Below are 15,816 nucleotides of genomic sequence, written 5' to 3'. Positions count from 1 at the left end.
CTGCCCTCCATCCCACTTTCCCTATCTCTCTCTACCTCTCTCTTTCTCCCTTGAGCTCCCTCACTTCTTCCTCGCACCCCTCTATCACTCTCTCTCTCTGTCTCTCGCCTTCCCTCAATCTCTAACTCCCTCTAGCCCTTTCTCCCTCTCTCTGTCTCCCTCTCTCTCTCTGTCTCACTGTCTACCTCTCTTTATCACTCTCACCCTGTTTCTACCTCCCTCTCTCTGTCTCGTTCTAGTGCCCTCTATTTCTCTCTCTCTACCGCCCTCTGTCTCTCGCTCGACCTCGCTCTGTTTATCTTTGCCTCCCTCTGTGTATTTGTATATATATTCACAAATACATAAATCTACTGCTTTCAATGTTTCTTACACGCATTCAATCCATCTCCACGGTTGGGTTGTAGTGTGTGAGGGAATGTGTGTGTGTGTGTGTGGGGGGGGGGGATTGTGTGTGTGGGAGAGGGAGGTGTCTCACATTCACTGCTGTCTACCACATTCCCTATCCACACTCACACACACCTTTTGAGAGAGAGAGAGAGAGTGTGTGTGTGGCCTCAGGTGTTTCTGCATTAGCTTCCGAGCCTGTCAAACACACACACCTACGCAAACACACGCACACACCTTCCTCGTCACCAGGGTGGGTTCAGAGTAAAAGGTTTAATTCACATGATTATAGTCAAATCAGGGAGCAGGTCTGTGTGTGCACCACCAGCTGCTGCTGTGAGCTCTCTGCTCTCACAGACCCAGATGCTGCTTAAAGCACAATAACACTATCATTTACCCTCCTCCTCAACCACCGCTACCTCCTCTACCCCCTCATCCCTCGGCGGCCCTGCTCTCTGCAATCCTCCACCTCCTCGTCCCTCTGTCCCCTCTTGTCCTTCTCCTTTCGTCCGCCTTTCCGGAGGAGAGAGGGGAGTGGAGGAGACTCGGGGAGAAGGAATGGAGAGGAGAAGTTTAGAGAAGAGGGGAGGGGAGGAGACAAGAAGAGAGTTGAAGGAGAAGGGGAGGATGGAGGAGAGGGGCGGAGGAGAGGATGTTTGAGGTGAGGAAACAACTCGTAGAGAACAACTCTGAGAACCTCCCATTTGAAAGTAAAAGACACAGTCTGACTGTGTCTGGGGTTGTGTGGTGGAACTCAGGCCTGTCATGATGATCCTCTCTCTGGGCCTACCTCTGTTTCGTGTCTCAGAGGAGTCAGGTTTGCTGAGTGGTGAGGGAGTCGGGCTAGTAATTGGAAGGTTGCCAGTTCGATTCCCGGCTGTGTCAAATGACGATGTGTCCTTGGGCAAGGCACTTCACCCTACTTGCCTCGGGGGGAATGTCCCTGTACTTACTGTAAGTCGCTCTGGATAAGAGCGTCTGCTACATGACTACGTGTACATGTCTCCCCAGGTGGCAGTGAGTCTTCCTGGGACAAGGAGAAGCTCCAGTCTCCCCCTCCTCCTTAGGGCTGGGCCACGGGGGGCTGGGGGGCCAGCATGGCCTCTCCTCATCGCAGCTCAACTCCCTGCAACAGAACCACCTGCTGGCCAACCGTGAGTCTCTCACTCTCTCACACACACAGACACACACAGTGACACGCGTACACAAACAGAGACAGACATCATTCATGGCATACTGAGAGAGAGAGGGTGAGAGAGAGAGGGGATGAGGGTGAGAGAGAGAAAGAGAGAGGGTGAGAGAGAGAGAGAGAGAGAGAGAGAGAGAGAGGAAGGTGAGAGTGGGTGGAGTCGAGCCAAGCGATGGCATGAATCCCACACACAATGTTGCGTGTTTGGGCTTCGGGGGTGGCCGTGGTGTAGCCAGGCCAGTGTAGCCGAGCCAGGCTCGCCACGGTGTAGCCGAGCCAGGCTCGCCACAGTAACACATTTCTGTTCATCGTTCCTTTTGGTTCATGAAAAGGTACGCGAGAGCAGTTCACCTGTTTTTCTGTCTCACGTCTCCCTGAATTGTGTGTGTCTCAGCCAGCTGAATCGATTGGGTATTCCGCAACAAAAATACACACATACACGGACAAACACACACAAAGACACAGACACACACAGACAAACACACACACACACAAGCATAACCACACCCTCCACTGCTACGCAGCTTTACATTCTGTGTAAAATAACTTTTATGTTGTTTTCATGTTATTTGATGTAATTGTATTTTATATTATTCGATTTCATACTAGATAAATAATGTACATTGTTCACATACTATAGCAAATATTGTTTTCTGTATTCTCTAGTCTACTTGTCTGCACTGTAATTTACAAGCCTGTAAATTAAGCATTTTCATGCATATATCTCTTGCAGAACTGTGCAAATAAATAATAACAATAAACTTGAACTGTCAGACTCTGAGAGTGATATCTCCACCCTTCCCCCTCCCCCTCTCCCTTACCCCCCCCCCCCCCCCTCTCCATCGCCCCCAGGTCTGGACCTCCCCTTCATGATGATGCCCCACCCCCTGCTGCCCGTCGGCCTGCCTCCCGCCTCCGTTGCCATGGCGATGAACCAGATGAACCACCTGAACACCATCGCCAACATGGCCGCCGCCCAGATGCACAGTCCTCTGTCCCGCACTGGAGCCTCCGTCATCAAGGTACATACTTATACACACACACACACCAGCATGCCACGTACACACACACACACACACCAGCACACCACACACACACACACACACACACCAGCATACCCCCCCCGACACACACACACACCAGCATACCCCCCCCACACACACACACACACCAGCATACCCCCCCCGACACACACACACACACACACACCAGCATACCCCCCCCACACACACACACACACACACACACACCAGCATACCCCCCCCGACACACACACACACACACCAGCATACCCCCCCCACACACAAACACACACACACCAGCATACCCCCCCCCACACACACACACAGACCAGCATACCCCCCCCCCACCACACACAAACACACACACACCAGCATACCCCCCCCGACACACACACACACACCAGCATACCCCCCCCACACACACACACAGACCAGCATACCCCCCCCACACACACGCACACACACCAGCATACCCCCCCCACACACACACACACAGACCAGCATATCCCCCACACACACACCAGCATACCCCCCCCCCACACACACACACAGACCAGCATGCCACGTACACACTCACTTACACACACACTCACACACAATCATACACAGTCACACACATACATACACGCACATTCCCGCACACACACACTGTCACACACACAGACCAGCATACCACACAGACACTTACACACACTCACTCAGACACACATACCTGCATACACCATCACACAAGATATAAGTATGTAAATGTGTGTTTGTTGATCTGTGTGTGAATGCTTCTGTGTGTATGTGTGTCATAGTAGGCAGGTGCAGGGGGGGGGGGGGTGAGGTAGGTGAGGAGGGGTATGAATAGAGGGTGAGGAGGGGGAATGAATGGGGGGAAGGGGTGAGGAGGGTGAGGAGGGGTGAGTGGAGGGTGAGGAGGGGTGAGTGGAGGGTGAGGAGGGGTGAGTGGAGGGTGAGGAGGGGTGAGTGGAGGGTGAGGAGGGGTGAGTGCAGGGTAAGGAGGGGTGAGTGGAGGGTGAGGAAGGGTGAGTGGAGGGTGAGGAGGGGTGAGTGGAGGGTGAGGAGGGGTGAGTGGAGGGATGAGGAGGGGTGAGGAGCGGAAAGGAGGGGTGATGGTTTACAGCAGATGGCACCAGCAGAAGCTGTTTGCATCCCCAGAAGCCTTTGCTTTGCCTACGGACCGCGTGTTTGCTGTACCCTATATAGATATCACTGGGGGGGGGGGGGGCATTTAGTGTGTGTCCATGTGTACTGTATGTACGTGTGTGTGTGTGCGGGGGGGGGTCTTGTTTAAGGGTTGTCACAATGATAGTAACTTGAGAAAATAAATGATCTTGAGGAAACCTTTTTTTTTTCTTGGGCCCCACAACTTCAATTGCTATGTCTTGGGGGTTTAGTGTTAGAACAAAGGGTAGGGTTAGAATGACATGAAGGGCTCAGATTAGGGCTAGGGGTTAGGGGTTCGGGCTAACACCATTTTGAATGGGAGTGAATTGTCAGTCCTCAATGGGATAGTAGAACAAACCTGTGTGTGTCCGTAATGTGGTGTGTGTATGTGTGTGGGATGTCCCTGTTTGTGATGTATGTATATGCGAGTGATATCAGTGTGTGTGTGTGTGTGAGGTATGTGTGTGATGTGCGTGTATATGTGTGATACCTGTGCGTGATGTAGACTTGTGATGTGTGCGTGTCTCCCGTCCACCATACTAACTCTGTAACAGTGTGACGTGGTGTGTCCCTGGCAGGAGTGTGTCCAGGAGAGCCCGTCTCCCAGCCCCTCCCTGGAGGACGCCCCCCCAGGCTCCCACGCCTCGTCCCACCCCTCCTCATCCACCTCCTCCTCCCCCAACCCGCACACACACACCCCCGACACACAGCTCCATGGTAAGTCTGTCTGCCTGTCTGCCTGTCTGTCTGCCTGTCCGCCTGTCTGCCTGTCTGTCCGCCTGTCTGTCTGTCTGTCTGTCTGTCTGTCTGCCTCCATGTTTCTGCCTGTCTGTCTGTCTGTCTGCCTCCATGTTTCTGCCTGTCTGTCTGTCTGTCTGTCTGCCTCCATGTTTCTGCCTGTCTGTCTGTCTGCCTCCATGTTTCTGCCTGTCTGTCTGTATGTCTCTGCTTGTACATATGTCTGTGTTTGTCTGCCTGTATGTTTTCCCTTTTACTGAAAGTCTTTACTGAAAAACACCTATGTGAAAGACCATGTGTGTGTGTGTGTATGTGTCTGTGTGTGTGTGTGTGTGTGTGTGTGTGTGTGTGTGTGTGTGTGTGTGTGTGTGTGTGTGTGTGTGTGTGTGAATGTGTGTGTGTACTCCTGTAGGGATGAACCCTCTGGATGGTGCCCTAGGTGAGGCGGGGCTGAACATGAAGAAGATATTAAAAGAGAAAGGTGAGTGATGTGTGTGGGAGTGTGTGTGTGTGTGTGTGTGTGTGTGTGTGTGTGTGAATGAATGAATGTGTGTGAATGAATGTGTGTGTGCGTGCATGTGAGACAGTATGTGTTTGTTTGTGTGTGTGTGTGTGTGTGTGTGTGCGTGTAAAAGTGTGTGTGTGTTCCTCAGGGGCCCCTATGTTGATTCTTCAGCCGTGAGATCTCATTATGCTAATCTGCCGTGCTCTGATTGGTGAAGGGAGTCTGTCAAGGCCGAGCTCCACCCATCATCTTTAACCACTTAATGAGACATTTATTAGAGCATCTATGTTGCTGGTGTGTGTATGAGTGTGTGCGTGTGTGTTTCTGTTTTTGCAATCCTGTGCAGTACACGAGGATAGGGACAGATGGTTAGATCAAGAACCCAGCACACACACAGCTCACACACACACACACACAGCTCTCTCACACACACACACACACACACATATAGCGAAGACGCCCCCAGGCACATTTAAAGGATTGAGCGAGCACCTGGTCTACAACTATATTTTATTAATGTGTCTGGAACATAATCCTCTCTTTTCTTCTACCCTCCTCTTCTCTCTCTCCTCTTGTCCTCGCCTCCTATCTTTCCTCTCTCTCTTCTCTCTCTTCTCTCTCTCTCTCCTCTCTCTTCTCTCTCTTCTCTCTCTCTCTCCTCTCTCAAAGCACAAGCCATAGGCTTTTATACACACAATTTCATGTTACATACTATTTCTCTCTCTCATACAGACCCTGCCCCCCTCACACATGCACTCACACACACACACACACACACAGCTCTTGGCACAGAGAGGCCTCCTGAACCCAGTCTTTAGAGGAGAGACTTCAGGTGTTTGGCTACTTGAGTGGAGGGGGGGGGGGTTGTGTGTGTGAGTGAGCGTGTGACAGAGGTGTGTGTGTGCGACAGAGAGAGGTGTGTGTATGTGCGTGACAGAGAGTGTGTGTGACAGAGAAGGGTGTGTGTGTGTGACAGAGAGCTCCATGGTGATGAATAGCAGGTCCTGAGGCAGCCAGCACCTTGTTTGGGCTGGAGTCCAGAGAGCCCAGCCTCCTCCATTAATCACAAAGACTAACCCTAGTCCAGACCCAACCCAGACCAGACCCTAGTCCAGACCCAGTCCAGACCCAGACCAGACCCTAGTCCAGAACCAACCCAGACTAACCCTAGTTCAGACCCTAATTCTTACCCAGACCCAGACTAAACCAGACCAGACCCAGACCCAGATCCAGACTAGATCCTAGTCCAGACCCAGATCCAGGCCCAGAACAGACCCAGACCAGAATCAGGACCTGGACTTTGATGCAACCTGATCAGAACCAGAACCAGAGGAGAGCAGTAGTAGAGCAGAGAAGGGATGGGAGGGGTTGGGAGGAGGAGGTATCTCTGCTCTGGTTCTGGTATCTGTTCTGGTTCTGCTCCAGCAGCTCTAATTGTGATAGCTTGGCAGCCTTTCAGAACTGATAACTTCTCAACTTCCTGAGTACAGATGTACAGTAACCGTGGGAACGACAGCACACACACACACACACATACACCCCTCTCTCTTTCTGTGTGTGCGTGTGTGTGTGTGTGTGTGCGTGCGTGTGATTGGAGGGCTGAACACTGTTCTGAGATGGTGATGGTTTAATTAAAACCAAGCTTTCATCTCTCCTGACTGATATAGACTGTGTATACATCGCTCTCTCTTTTCTCTCCTCTCCTTCTCTTCTTCCTTTTCTCCTCTCCTCTTTATCTCTTGCCCTCTGCCTGTTGTCTCTTTTCCTCTCTGTCTCTTCTCTCCTCTCTCCTCTGCTTCTTCCTTCACCCCTCAGCCTCTGAGGTTGTTAGTTTGTTAGCTAGTTGTTAGTTCCTTAACTGGTCAGTTAGTTGTCAGCTGGTGCAATAGTTGTTAGCAGGTTAGCTAGTTGTTAGCTGGTTACAAAGTTGATATCTGGTTAGTTAGGTAAACAATTGTTAGCTGGTTGAGTGTATTCAGGAAAAGATTGTTAGTTGGTTAGCTGTCAGCTAGTGTATTCAGATTCTTAAGTAGTTAGCTAGCTGTTAGTGGGAAGGTAGTGTATTTTGAGACAAGGTTGTTAGCTTATTAGAAAGCTGTTAGTGAGTAGGTATTAGTTAGTGTATTCAGTGCAAGGTTGTTAGCTGGTTAGCTTGAGCGGGTAGGTATTGTATTCAGGACAAGGTTGTTGGTATTGAAAGTCAGCCAGAATCTCACCAGCATCCTGATGGTAATAAATTATCTCTGTTGCTCCTGTCTCTCTGTGTGAGTCTGTGTGTGTGTGTGTGTGTGTGTGTGACTGAGTGTGTGTGTGTGTGTGTCAGGAGAGAAGTGGGTAGGGAGTGCAAGTGGGTGTGAAAGGTAAAAGAAGAGAGTGGCCCAGTAATTGTTCTCTCTTTCTTTCATCCCTTTCGCCTCTCCTACCTTCATCCCTCTCTTCTCTCTTTTCGTTCCTCTATCCTCTCCTCTGTGCATCCCTCTCTCCTCCTTTCTTTACTCTCCACTCCTCCTGTTCCACAACAGCTGTTTCTTTCTCAGACTACCTCTGCTGTAAATACTGATACCTTTCTAAGGACATTATGTGTGTGTGTGTGTGTGTGTGTGTGTGTGTGTGTGCGCTGGGAGGGCTTCATAAATAGCAGCAGACAGTTGGTTTACGGCTCCCAGGGTGGTGGCTGTCACAGAGGCCATCTTGTTGGAAATAAATATCGTTGGTGTGTGTTCGTATGCATGTGTGTTAGCGGAGGTTTGTGTGTGTGTGTGTGTGAGAGAGAGAGAGAGAGAAACAGAGAGAGAATAGTTACCAGTATCATTGGAACCCGGACCAGAGGTCGAAAACGGAGGGAGAGAGAGAGAGAGTAGGCAGAAGGGAAAGGGGGTTCCTCGAGGATTTCACCTCCAGAGTAAAGGGGTTCCACATCAGGGTTCCACCTTCAGAGTAGGGAGTTCCACCTCATGAGTGTAGAGTTACAGCTCCACGTCAAGGTTCCACCCACAGACTACAGGATTCCACCTCCAGAGAACGGTTCCACGCTCAAATGGATTATCTTTTGTTGGAACGGCGTTTCTCCTTCTTCTCTCCAGAAACGTTGTTTTTATTTTTAGTGGTCGTGAAATAAAAGCTGCGAGTTTAAATAATAGATTGGTTGTTCTGGTCGCTTGAAAGGATCTAGCACTTCTACTTTCTGTTTGTTATTTATTCATCTGTTTGTTTTGGCCTTTGTCTGTGTATGTGTGTTTGTACATGTGTATGCGTGGTATGTGAGCATGTTGAGAGGAGGGTTTACTAAGTGGCGAGTGTGAAGGTGTGTCATTGGTCCATAGAGTTTCTTTATTATTACCTGACCTGGGGGGGGGGGGGGGGGGGGGGAGACACACACGCACACATGCACTCACAGCATCATTACTTGTTCACATTACGGTGACCTTCGACAGAACCGGGTCACTTTGTAAATGTCAGATCCCCCCACATACTCCCCCCCCCCCCCCCACCTCCCCAAACACAGACACCCCCCCCCCCGACCCTGTGGTGTAAAATGAATTGAACTGTGTCCTATCACCAGCAGCAATAAGATAAATCTGTCGTTTAAAAAGAAGATGCAATTAAGAGAGGAGGAGAGGGGAGAAGAGGAAGAGAGGGGACAGGAGTGCAGAGGAGAGGAGGAGCGGGAGGAAGTGAGGGAGGGTGGGAAAGAGGGAGGGAGCAGTGAGCAGCAGTACCTCCACTATTAAAAAGGTGGCTGTTCTAAGTTTGTCACTCTCTCGCTCTCCCTTTTTGTCTTTACCTCTGTCTCTCTCTCTGTTTTTCTCCCACCTTTTCACCAGAGCCATCACTCTCTTTGTGCCTTTTAACACACACACACAGCACTGCGTTCTCTCTGTATCTATGTGACCTTGATCTGCGAACCACTTTCAGTGGCAACGAAAAACTTAATCACAGACTGTCAACCCATGGGTGCAGAGAGAGTTCCTCTCTCTTCATCTCTCTCTCTCTCTCTCTCTCTCTCTCTCTCTCTCTCTCTCTGTCTCTCTCTCTCTCTCTCTCTCTCTCTCTCTCTCTCTCTCTCTCTCTCTCTCTCTCTCTCTCTCTCTCTCTCTCTCTCTCTCTCTCTCTCTCTCTCTCTCTGTCTCTTCCCCCCTCCCCCCAGCACTGTCTTGGGGGCTGGGGGGCTGGTGTGATTTAGAGGCTGGGGCCGGGGCAGGAGGATGAACCATGTCTGGCTCGGCTCTGCCTCTCAGCGCAGCAGGAAATCGATGTGACCTGTGATACACTGTCATCACACACACACTTGAGCTCACACACGTACTACACACACACGCATGCTACACACGCACTCATACTACACACACACACCACCCCATCTGTCTCCCTGAACAGGCTTCTGCTGCCTGTCAACAGTGCAGATTATCCTGAGAGCCATGGATCGAGGCTGGGAGTGAAGGCTGGGGGTGGAGGGCGGAGGTTGGGACTGGAGGCTGGGGGTGGAGGGTGGAGGCTATGGGTGGAGACAGGGAATGGTGGCTTGGTGGTGGCTTAACCCAAGTCAAGTCAAATTCGACATTTAAAAACATCCAGTGCAAGCCAAAGTGCTATACAATCAACTGAGGTAGAATAAGGCACCGAAATAACTAGCCGTTATCACAAGGACACAGACACAGGATCACAGAGTATCATAGACCAGGGGAAATAAGTAGGTCTTGTGTGATATTTAACCCAGGTGTTCGTATGTATGTTTACCCAGGTGTGTGTGAGTATGCTAACACCAGGTGTGTGTATGTATGTTTACCCAGGTGTGTGTGTGTGTGTATGTGTATTAACACCAGGGGCAACATTATGCCAGGAAGACAAGTGGGAAAACCTATTTTGACAATTACCATATGCCTACGTTAACCCTATCTCAAGATACAGTCAATATCCAAAATATTAGCCTTTTTGATTTCCTGAATTTCTTTTGGATGTTTCATACGCAAATGTTCTAACAGCGGAGATGTTGTGTGTTGTTTAGGGTCCTTGACACCACGAGACAAATCGGCTTCGCAAATTGAACATGTAGCTCAACTTGAATCGCCTTCTTTTGACTGAACGTACAGCCAAACAACACTTTTTCTGCTCACGGGTTTTGTTTTCACTTTCTCTCAGCCTACTGCATTGAAGGTCCACCTACCTAAACACCTTCCCGTAATCGACGGCAGCGGCATTACGTCGACCAGCGTAGCGCGAGTAGTGCAAGCGTTTGGTTCGGCTTGGTGGAAAAAAAAGTTCGGCCGAAACCGAACCCCGTCAAAAAGCCCAATATTCGCCCGAATCCGAAACCGAATCCTGGATTTGGTACATCCCTAGTGTGTATGTTGACACAGGTGCGTGTGTGTTAACCTAAGTGTGTGTTAACCCAGGTGTGTGTGTGTGTTCTAGAAGAGGTGCAACTCATGATGAAGCCAGGATTTGAGAAGCTTCCCCTGGGCCAGCCCCTCCCCCCTGGCTTCCCCGCCCCCTTCCTGTTTGCTGATGGCCTCTCCTCGGTGGACACGCTCCTCACAAACATCCAGGTAGCCCTGACCCCTGACTCTGGTCCTGCGCCCTAACCCTGACTGGCTCTGACCCTTAAGCTTGACTCGGACCCTAGTCCTGACCCCTGAACCTGACTCGGACCCTGGCCCTGACCCCTGACCCCTGACCCCTAACTCCTGACACTGACCCCTGAACCTGACTCGGACCCTAGTCCTGACCCCTAACTCCTGACACTGACCCCTGAACCTGACTCGGACCCTGGCCCTGACCCCTAACTCCTGACACTGACCCCTGAACCAGATTCAGACCCTGGCCCTGACCCCTAACTCCTGACACTGACCCCTGAACCACACTTGGACCCTAGTCCTGACCCCTAACTCCTGACACTGACCCCTGAACCACACTTGGACCCTAGTCCTGACCCCTAACTCCTGACACTGACCCCTGAACCACACTTGGACCCTGGCCCTGACCCCTAACTCCTGACACTGACCCCTGAACCACACTTGGACCCTAGTCCTGACCCCTAACTCCTGACACTGACCCCTGAACCACACTTGGACCCTGGCCCTGACCCCTAACCCCTGACACTGACCCCTGAACCACACTTGGACCCTGGCCCTGACCCCTAACCCCTGACACTGACCCCTGAACCACACTTGGACCCTGGCCCTGACCCCTAACCCCTGACACTGACCCCTGAACCACACTTGGACCCTGGCCCTGACCCCTAACTCCTGACACTGACCCCTGAACCACACTTGGACCCTAGTCCTGACCCCTAACTCCTGACACTGACCCCTGAACCACACTTGGACCCTGGCCCTGACCCCTAACCCCTGACACTGACCCCTGAACCACACTTGGACCCTGGCCCTGACCCCTAACTCCTGACACTGACCCCTGAACCACACTTGGACCCTGGCCCTGACCCCTAACCCCTGACACTGACCCCTGAACCACACTTGGACCCTGGCCCTGACCCCTAACTCCTGACACTGACCCCTGAACCACACTTGGACCCTGGCCCTGACCCCTAACCCCTGACACTGACCCTGACTCGACCTGCTGGTCACTGAAATAAAAAGTAAGGATACAAAACACACAGCTGGTTCAGTGGACTTAAATTGTTGTGTGTGTGTGTGTGTGTGGTGTTTGTGTGCGTGCGTGCGTGCGCAATGCGTGCGTGTGGGCGAGTGCGTGCGTGTCTGTGTGCGTGCATGGGCGAATGCGTTTGTGTATGCGCGCTTGCCTGTGTGTGTGCATGCGCGTGCGTGTGTGCGGGCGGCGCAGGGTCTCCTCAAGGTGGCGGTGGACAACGCGCGGGCGCAGGAGAAACACGTTCAGCAGGAGAGGAAGGAGATGAAGATGGAGCTGTACAGAGAGAGAGAGATGAGGGAGGGACTGGAGAGACAGCTCACCTCTGAACTACACAGCCGAGGTCAGGGTCAGGGTGTGCGTGGTCTCTTTCCACTTCACCTTTTTCGAATGTCAGTATTCTAATATTACCCCTCCTCCTCTATTCTCTTTTTCTTTTCATTAACCACTCCTTTTCTGTCCTTGGTCCTCTCCTCCTCTCCTCTCTCCTGCTCCCCTCCAGCCACCATGCAGAAGCGTCTGAAGAAGGAGAAGAAGGCTAAGAGGAAGCTGCAGGAGGCTCTGGAGTTTGAGTCCAAGCGTCGTGAGCAGGTGGAGCAGGCCCTCAAACAGGCCGGCACCCCTGAGTCCCTGCGCATCAGTCTGAATGGTACACACTCACACACACACACACATACACACACACACATACACACGCACACATTTACACCCTCACATGCACGCACACACATACACTCACACACTAACTCACTCACTCATACACACACACACCTGCACATGCAGCCACTCACATACACTCATACACACACACCCTCACATGCAGCCACTCACATACACACACACTCACTGATATGCACACACACACACATTCAGCGAGAAAGAGAGAGATGGTGGGAGACAGAGAGATGGAAGGAGGGAGAGATAGAGAGAGAAAGATGGAGGGATGGAGAGAGAGAGACACTGAGATGGAGGGAGAGAGAGAGGGAAAATGGAAACTGAGAGAGAGAGCGAAGGAGGGAGGGAAAGAAAGAGAGAGAGAGGGACGAAGAGACAGAGGTGAGAGAAAGATGGAGGGAGGTAGAGAGAGAGAGAGAGAGAGAGACAGAGAGAGAGAGAGAGAGAGAGCGAGAGAGAGAGAGAGACAGAGAGAGAGAGAGAGACAGAGAGAGAGAGAGAGAGAGAGAGAGAGAGAGAGAGAGAGAGAGAGAGAGAGAGAGAGACAGAGAGAGAGAGAGAGAGAGAGAGAGAGAGAGAGACAGAGAGAGATAGAGAGAGACAGAAAGAGAGAGAGAGAGAGAGAGAGAGAGAGAGAGAGGGATGAAGAGCATCACAACAACCATTTTGGATCCTACTTACTCAGGAGGGAGAGAGAAACAGAATCAAGAAGTCCCACATCTGTGAACAGAAAACTGCTACTGGACTGATGCTGTGTGTGTTTGTTGTTTGTGTGTTTGTTTGTGTGTGTGTATGTGTATGTTGCAGAGGCAGTGATACCAGAGATTGAACCAGAACACAACGGCAACCAGCAGGAGAACTCAACTGTACAGGGTAAGAACCTAAAACTCGAACCTAAAACCTGTAAACCTGGAACTAAAGCAGAGAACCGGGAACCTGGAAAACTAGTACTTGAAACGGAAAACCCTAGAAGGTGAGCTTTGGTCTAGGGCTCTGCAGTGTGGACTTGGGTCTAGATGCTGCCTGTTCTACACACACAGGCCTAGCTAGGCCTCCACACACACACACACACACACGCGCGCGCACACCCAGTGGCTGTAGAGGAGTGATAGATGGAGCCTATTACCTACGTGTCTGAAGGCGAATTAAAGAGTCTCTGTCGTACATCTTACTGAGATGTGGATCCCACAGATAGATAGATGAATACATACATATGTTTACACACCGGGGGGAGGGGGGGGGGGGGGGTGTACAGAGCCGGGGAGGGGGGGGGGGGGAGTACGAGGGTCCAGAGATTGTTTTTCCTCATAGCCAATTTCACAGTCTACAAATAAAAGTCTGTGTCCATCATTCTACTGGCTGACAGCCCGGCCACACGGAGGAATGTGGGAGTGAGGATGAGGAGGGGGGGGGGGAGAGGAGGAGGGGGGGGGGGAGAGGAGGAGGGGGGGGGAGAGGAGGAGGAGGGGGGAGAGGAGGAGGAGGGGGGGGAGAGGAGGAGGGGGGGGGGAGGGGGGAGAGGAGGAGGAGGGGGGGGGGAGAGGAGGAGGGGGGGGGAGAGGAGGAGGAGGGGGGGGGAGAGGAGGAGGGGGGGGAGAGGAGGAGGAGGGGCGGGGGAGAGGAGGAGGGGGGGGGAGAGGAGGAGGAGGGGGGGAGAGGAGGAGGAGGGAAGCAGAAACCGCGACGTGAATATAGGTAGCTGTGGCAACGTGGGTGTGGGAGCCGGCGTGGCTAACGACGGCGTGGAGAAAGGCGTAATGGGACGCAGCAGTCATGACCTTTCAGAGCCACGGCGTGACCTGTGTCACAGCGTGCGCGCGCGCACACACACACACTGTCTCTCACGTACACACACACTCTCTCTCACACACTCCTACCTCACGGTCCAATGCCCCAGTAATCTCCATTGTGTGTGTTTGATGTGTGTTGGTGTGTGTGGTGTGTGTTAAGGGAGATTGAAATAGAATAGAAAAGATGAAACGCCAGAGAGAGGGAAAGAAAGAGAGACAGAGAAGGAGCTAGGAAGGGAGAGAGAGAGAAAGAGTATTGGTTACTAGTTTGTTTGGGTAGTGTGCTAGGGCTATACCAGTTAGCTATGTGCTTTCACAATAAATGACAAATTGTTTAAATAATGCGTTTTGTGGAGTGACACAGCTTAACAAAAAGCAGTCTGACAGGTTTTTTTTACACAATCTTCACATACACACACACACACACACATAACACAACTTAACAGGCAGAAGTCTGACCAGAGAAGACTAAAAGACTGCTCCACATCTTTTACACACACACACAGATGGACCCACGTACCCCCCCTCCACCCACACACACACACACACACACACACACACTGACACTACAACACCTTATCCATTACACTGGGATGTAATCAGGTTGTTTTCCTGGAGCAGTTCTGATAGCTTAGCACACCTGATTTCATTAGCTTTGATTGGCTAGCGTTGCCCTGCAGAGCTAAAAGCCTCTCACGTTCTCTTAGGTTCATCTCCTAGTGTGTTCATGTCTGTGTGTTCATGCGTGTGTGTTTGTACATGTATGTGTGTTTGTGTGTATCCATGTACGTGTGTGTGTGTGCGTGCGTGTGTGTGTGTCTGTTTTCTTAATCAAGATGAGTGTAGGCAACAGAAAGTGCTGAACACAAAGGAAGGTGACATCACTTTACAAGCCGATTAAGAGATAGAGGGATGAGTAGAGAGAGAAAGAGAGAGAGAAAAATGGAAAGAGATGGGGAGAGATCGAGTGGGAGAAAGAGAGAGAGAAAGAGAGAGAGAGAGAGAGTGAGATAGAGAGAAAGAGGAGAGAGAGAGGGAAATAGATGGGGAGAGATAGAGAGGGAGAACGAGAGAGAAAGAGAGAAAGAGAGAGAGAGAGGGAGAGAGTGGAAGAGAGAGAGAGAGATCAGGGAGCTAAAGTAATCATAGATGCGAGGATGGGAGGATGATTGATGGATGGATGAAAGGATGGATAGATGAATGGTAGTCATGACAAGTGCTTGTTCGTTTCAGAGATCCCATGCTTCTGCAGAGAACACACACACTCACCATCCTGCTTATAATAAAACAGACCATAACCAAACACAGCCATACACAGAAGCTCTTTATACACAAACACGCATACAGAGACGTTTACATATACACACACACAGAGAAGAACTTCATATACATTTCACTCACACACACACACACAGACACACACACACAGAAGTTCTTTATACACACACACACACATACACATAAACAGAAGTGCTTCATATACATACAAACACACACACACACCAAACGAGCCCCGAGGGCTCCATTCATTTCCACAATTTGCTGGTGCTCTAATTGGACCAGCAGAGAACATCAAGGTGCTAGTCCCAAGATGGTCGTCATTAGGAACTCTGCTGTGGTAGCAGACTGGAGCAAGGGGGCGGGGGGGCGGGGGGGGGGGGGGGGCAGTTCATCTCTAGACAGTTTTCCTATGTTCATCTGTGGCGTGCCACAAGTTTCATGTTGCCGTGGAGA

The 15,816-nt window shown here is 51.2% G+C and overlaps 1 protein-coding gene across 1 annotated transcript in view; it reads left to right on the top strand.

Moving 5' to 3' along the window:
- The window catches only part of dacha (dachshund a), a 74,826-nt gene that overhangs the window by 55,746 nt on the left and 3,264 nt on the right, over nucleotides 1-15,816 (top strand). The window contains 9 exon segments of the mRNA XM_084683580.1: nucleotides 1,396-1,440; nucleotides 1,443-1,538; nucleotides 2,426-2,595; nucleotides 4,347-4,485; nucleotides 4,919-4,987; nucleotides 10,424-10,557; nucleotides 11,813-11,960; nucleotides 12,120-12,266; nucleotides 13,100-13,165. Coding sequence (XP_084539706.1) covers nucleotides 1,396-1,440; nucleotides 1,443-1,538; nucleotides 2,426-2,595; nucleotides 4,347-4,485; nucleotides 4,919-4,987; nucleotides 10,424-10,557; nucleotides 11,813-11,960; nucleotides 12,120-12,266; nucleotides 13,100-13,165 — 1,014 coding nt within the window.

This window comes from Hypomesus nipponensis, chromosome 20 (genome assembly GCF_054491055.1).
Source record: "Hypomesus nipponensis isolate SF chromosome 20, ASM5449105v1, whole genome shotgun sequence".
NCBI lineage: Eukaryota > Metazoa > Chordata > Actinopteri > Osmeriformes > Osmeridae > Hypomesus > Hypomesus nipponensis.
This window is presented reverse-complemented; position numbering and strand designations above follow the sequence as displayed.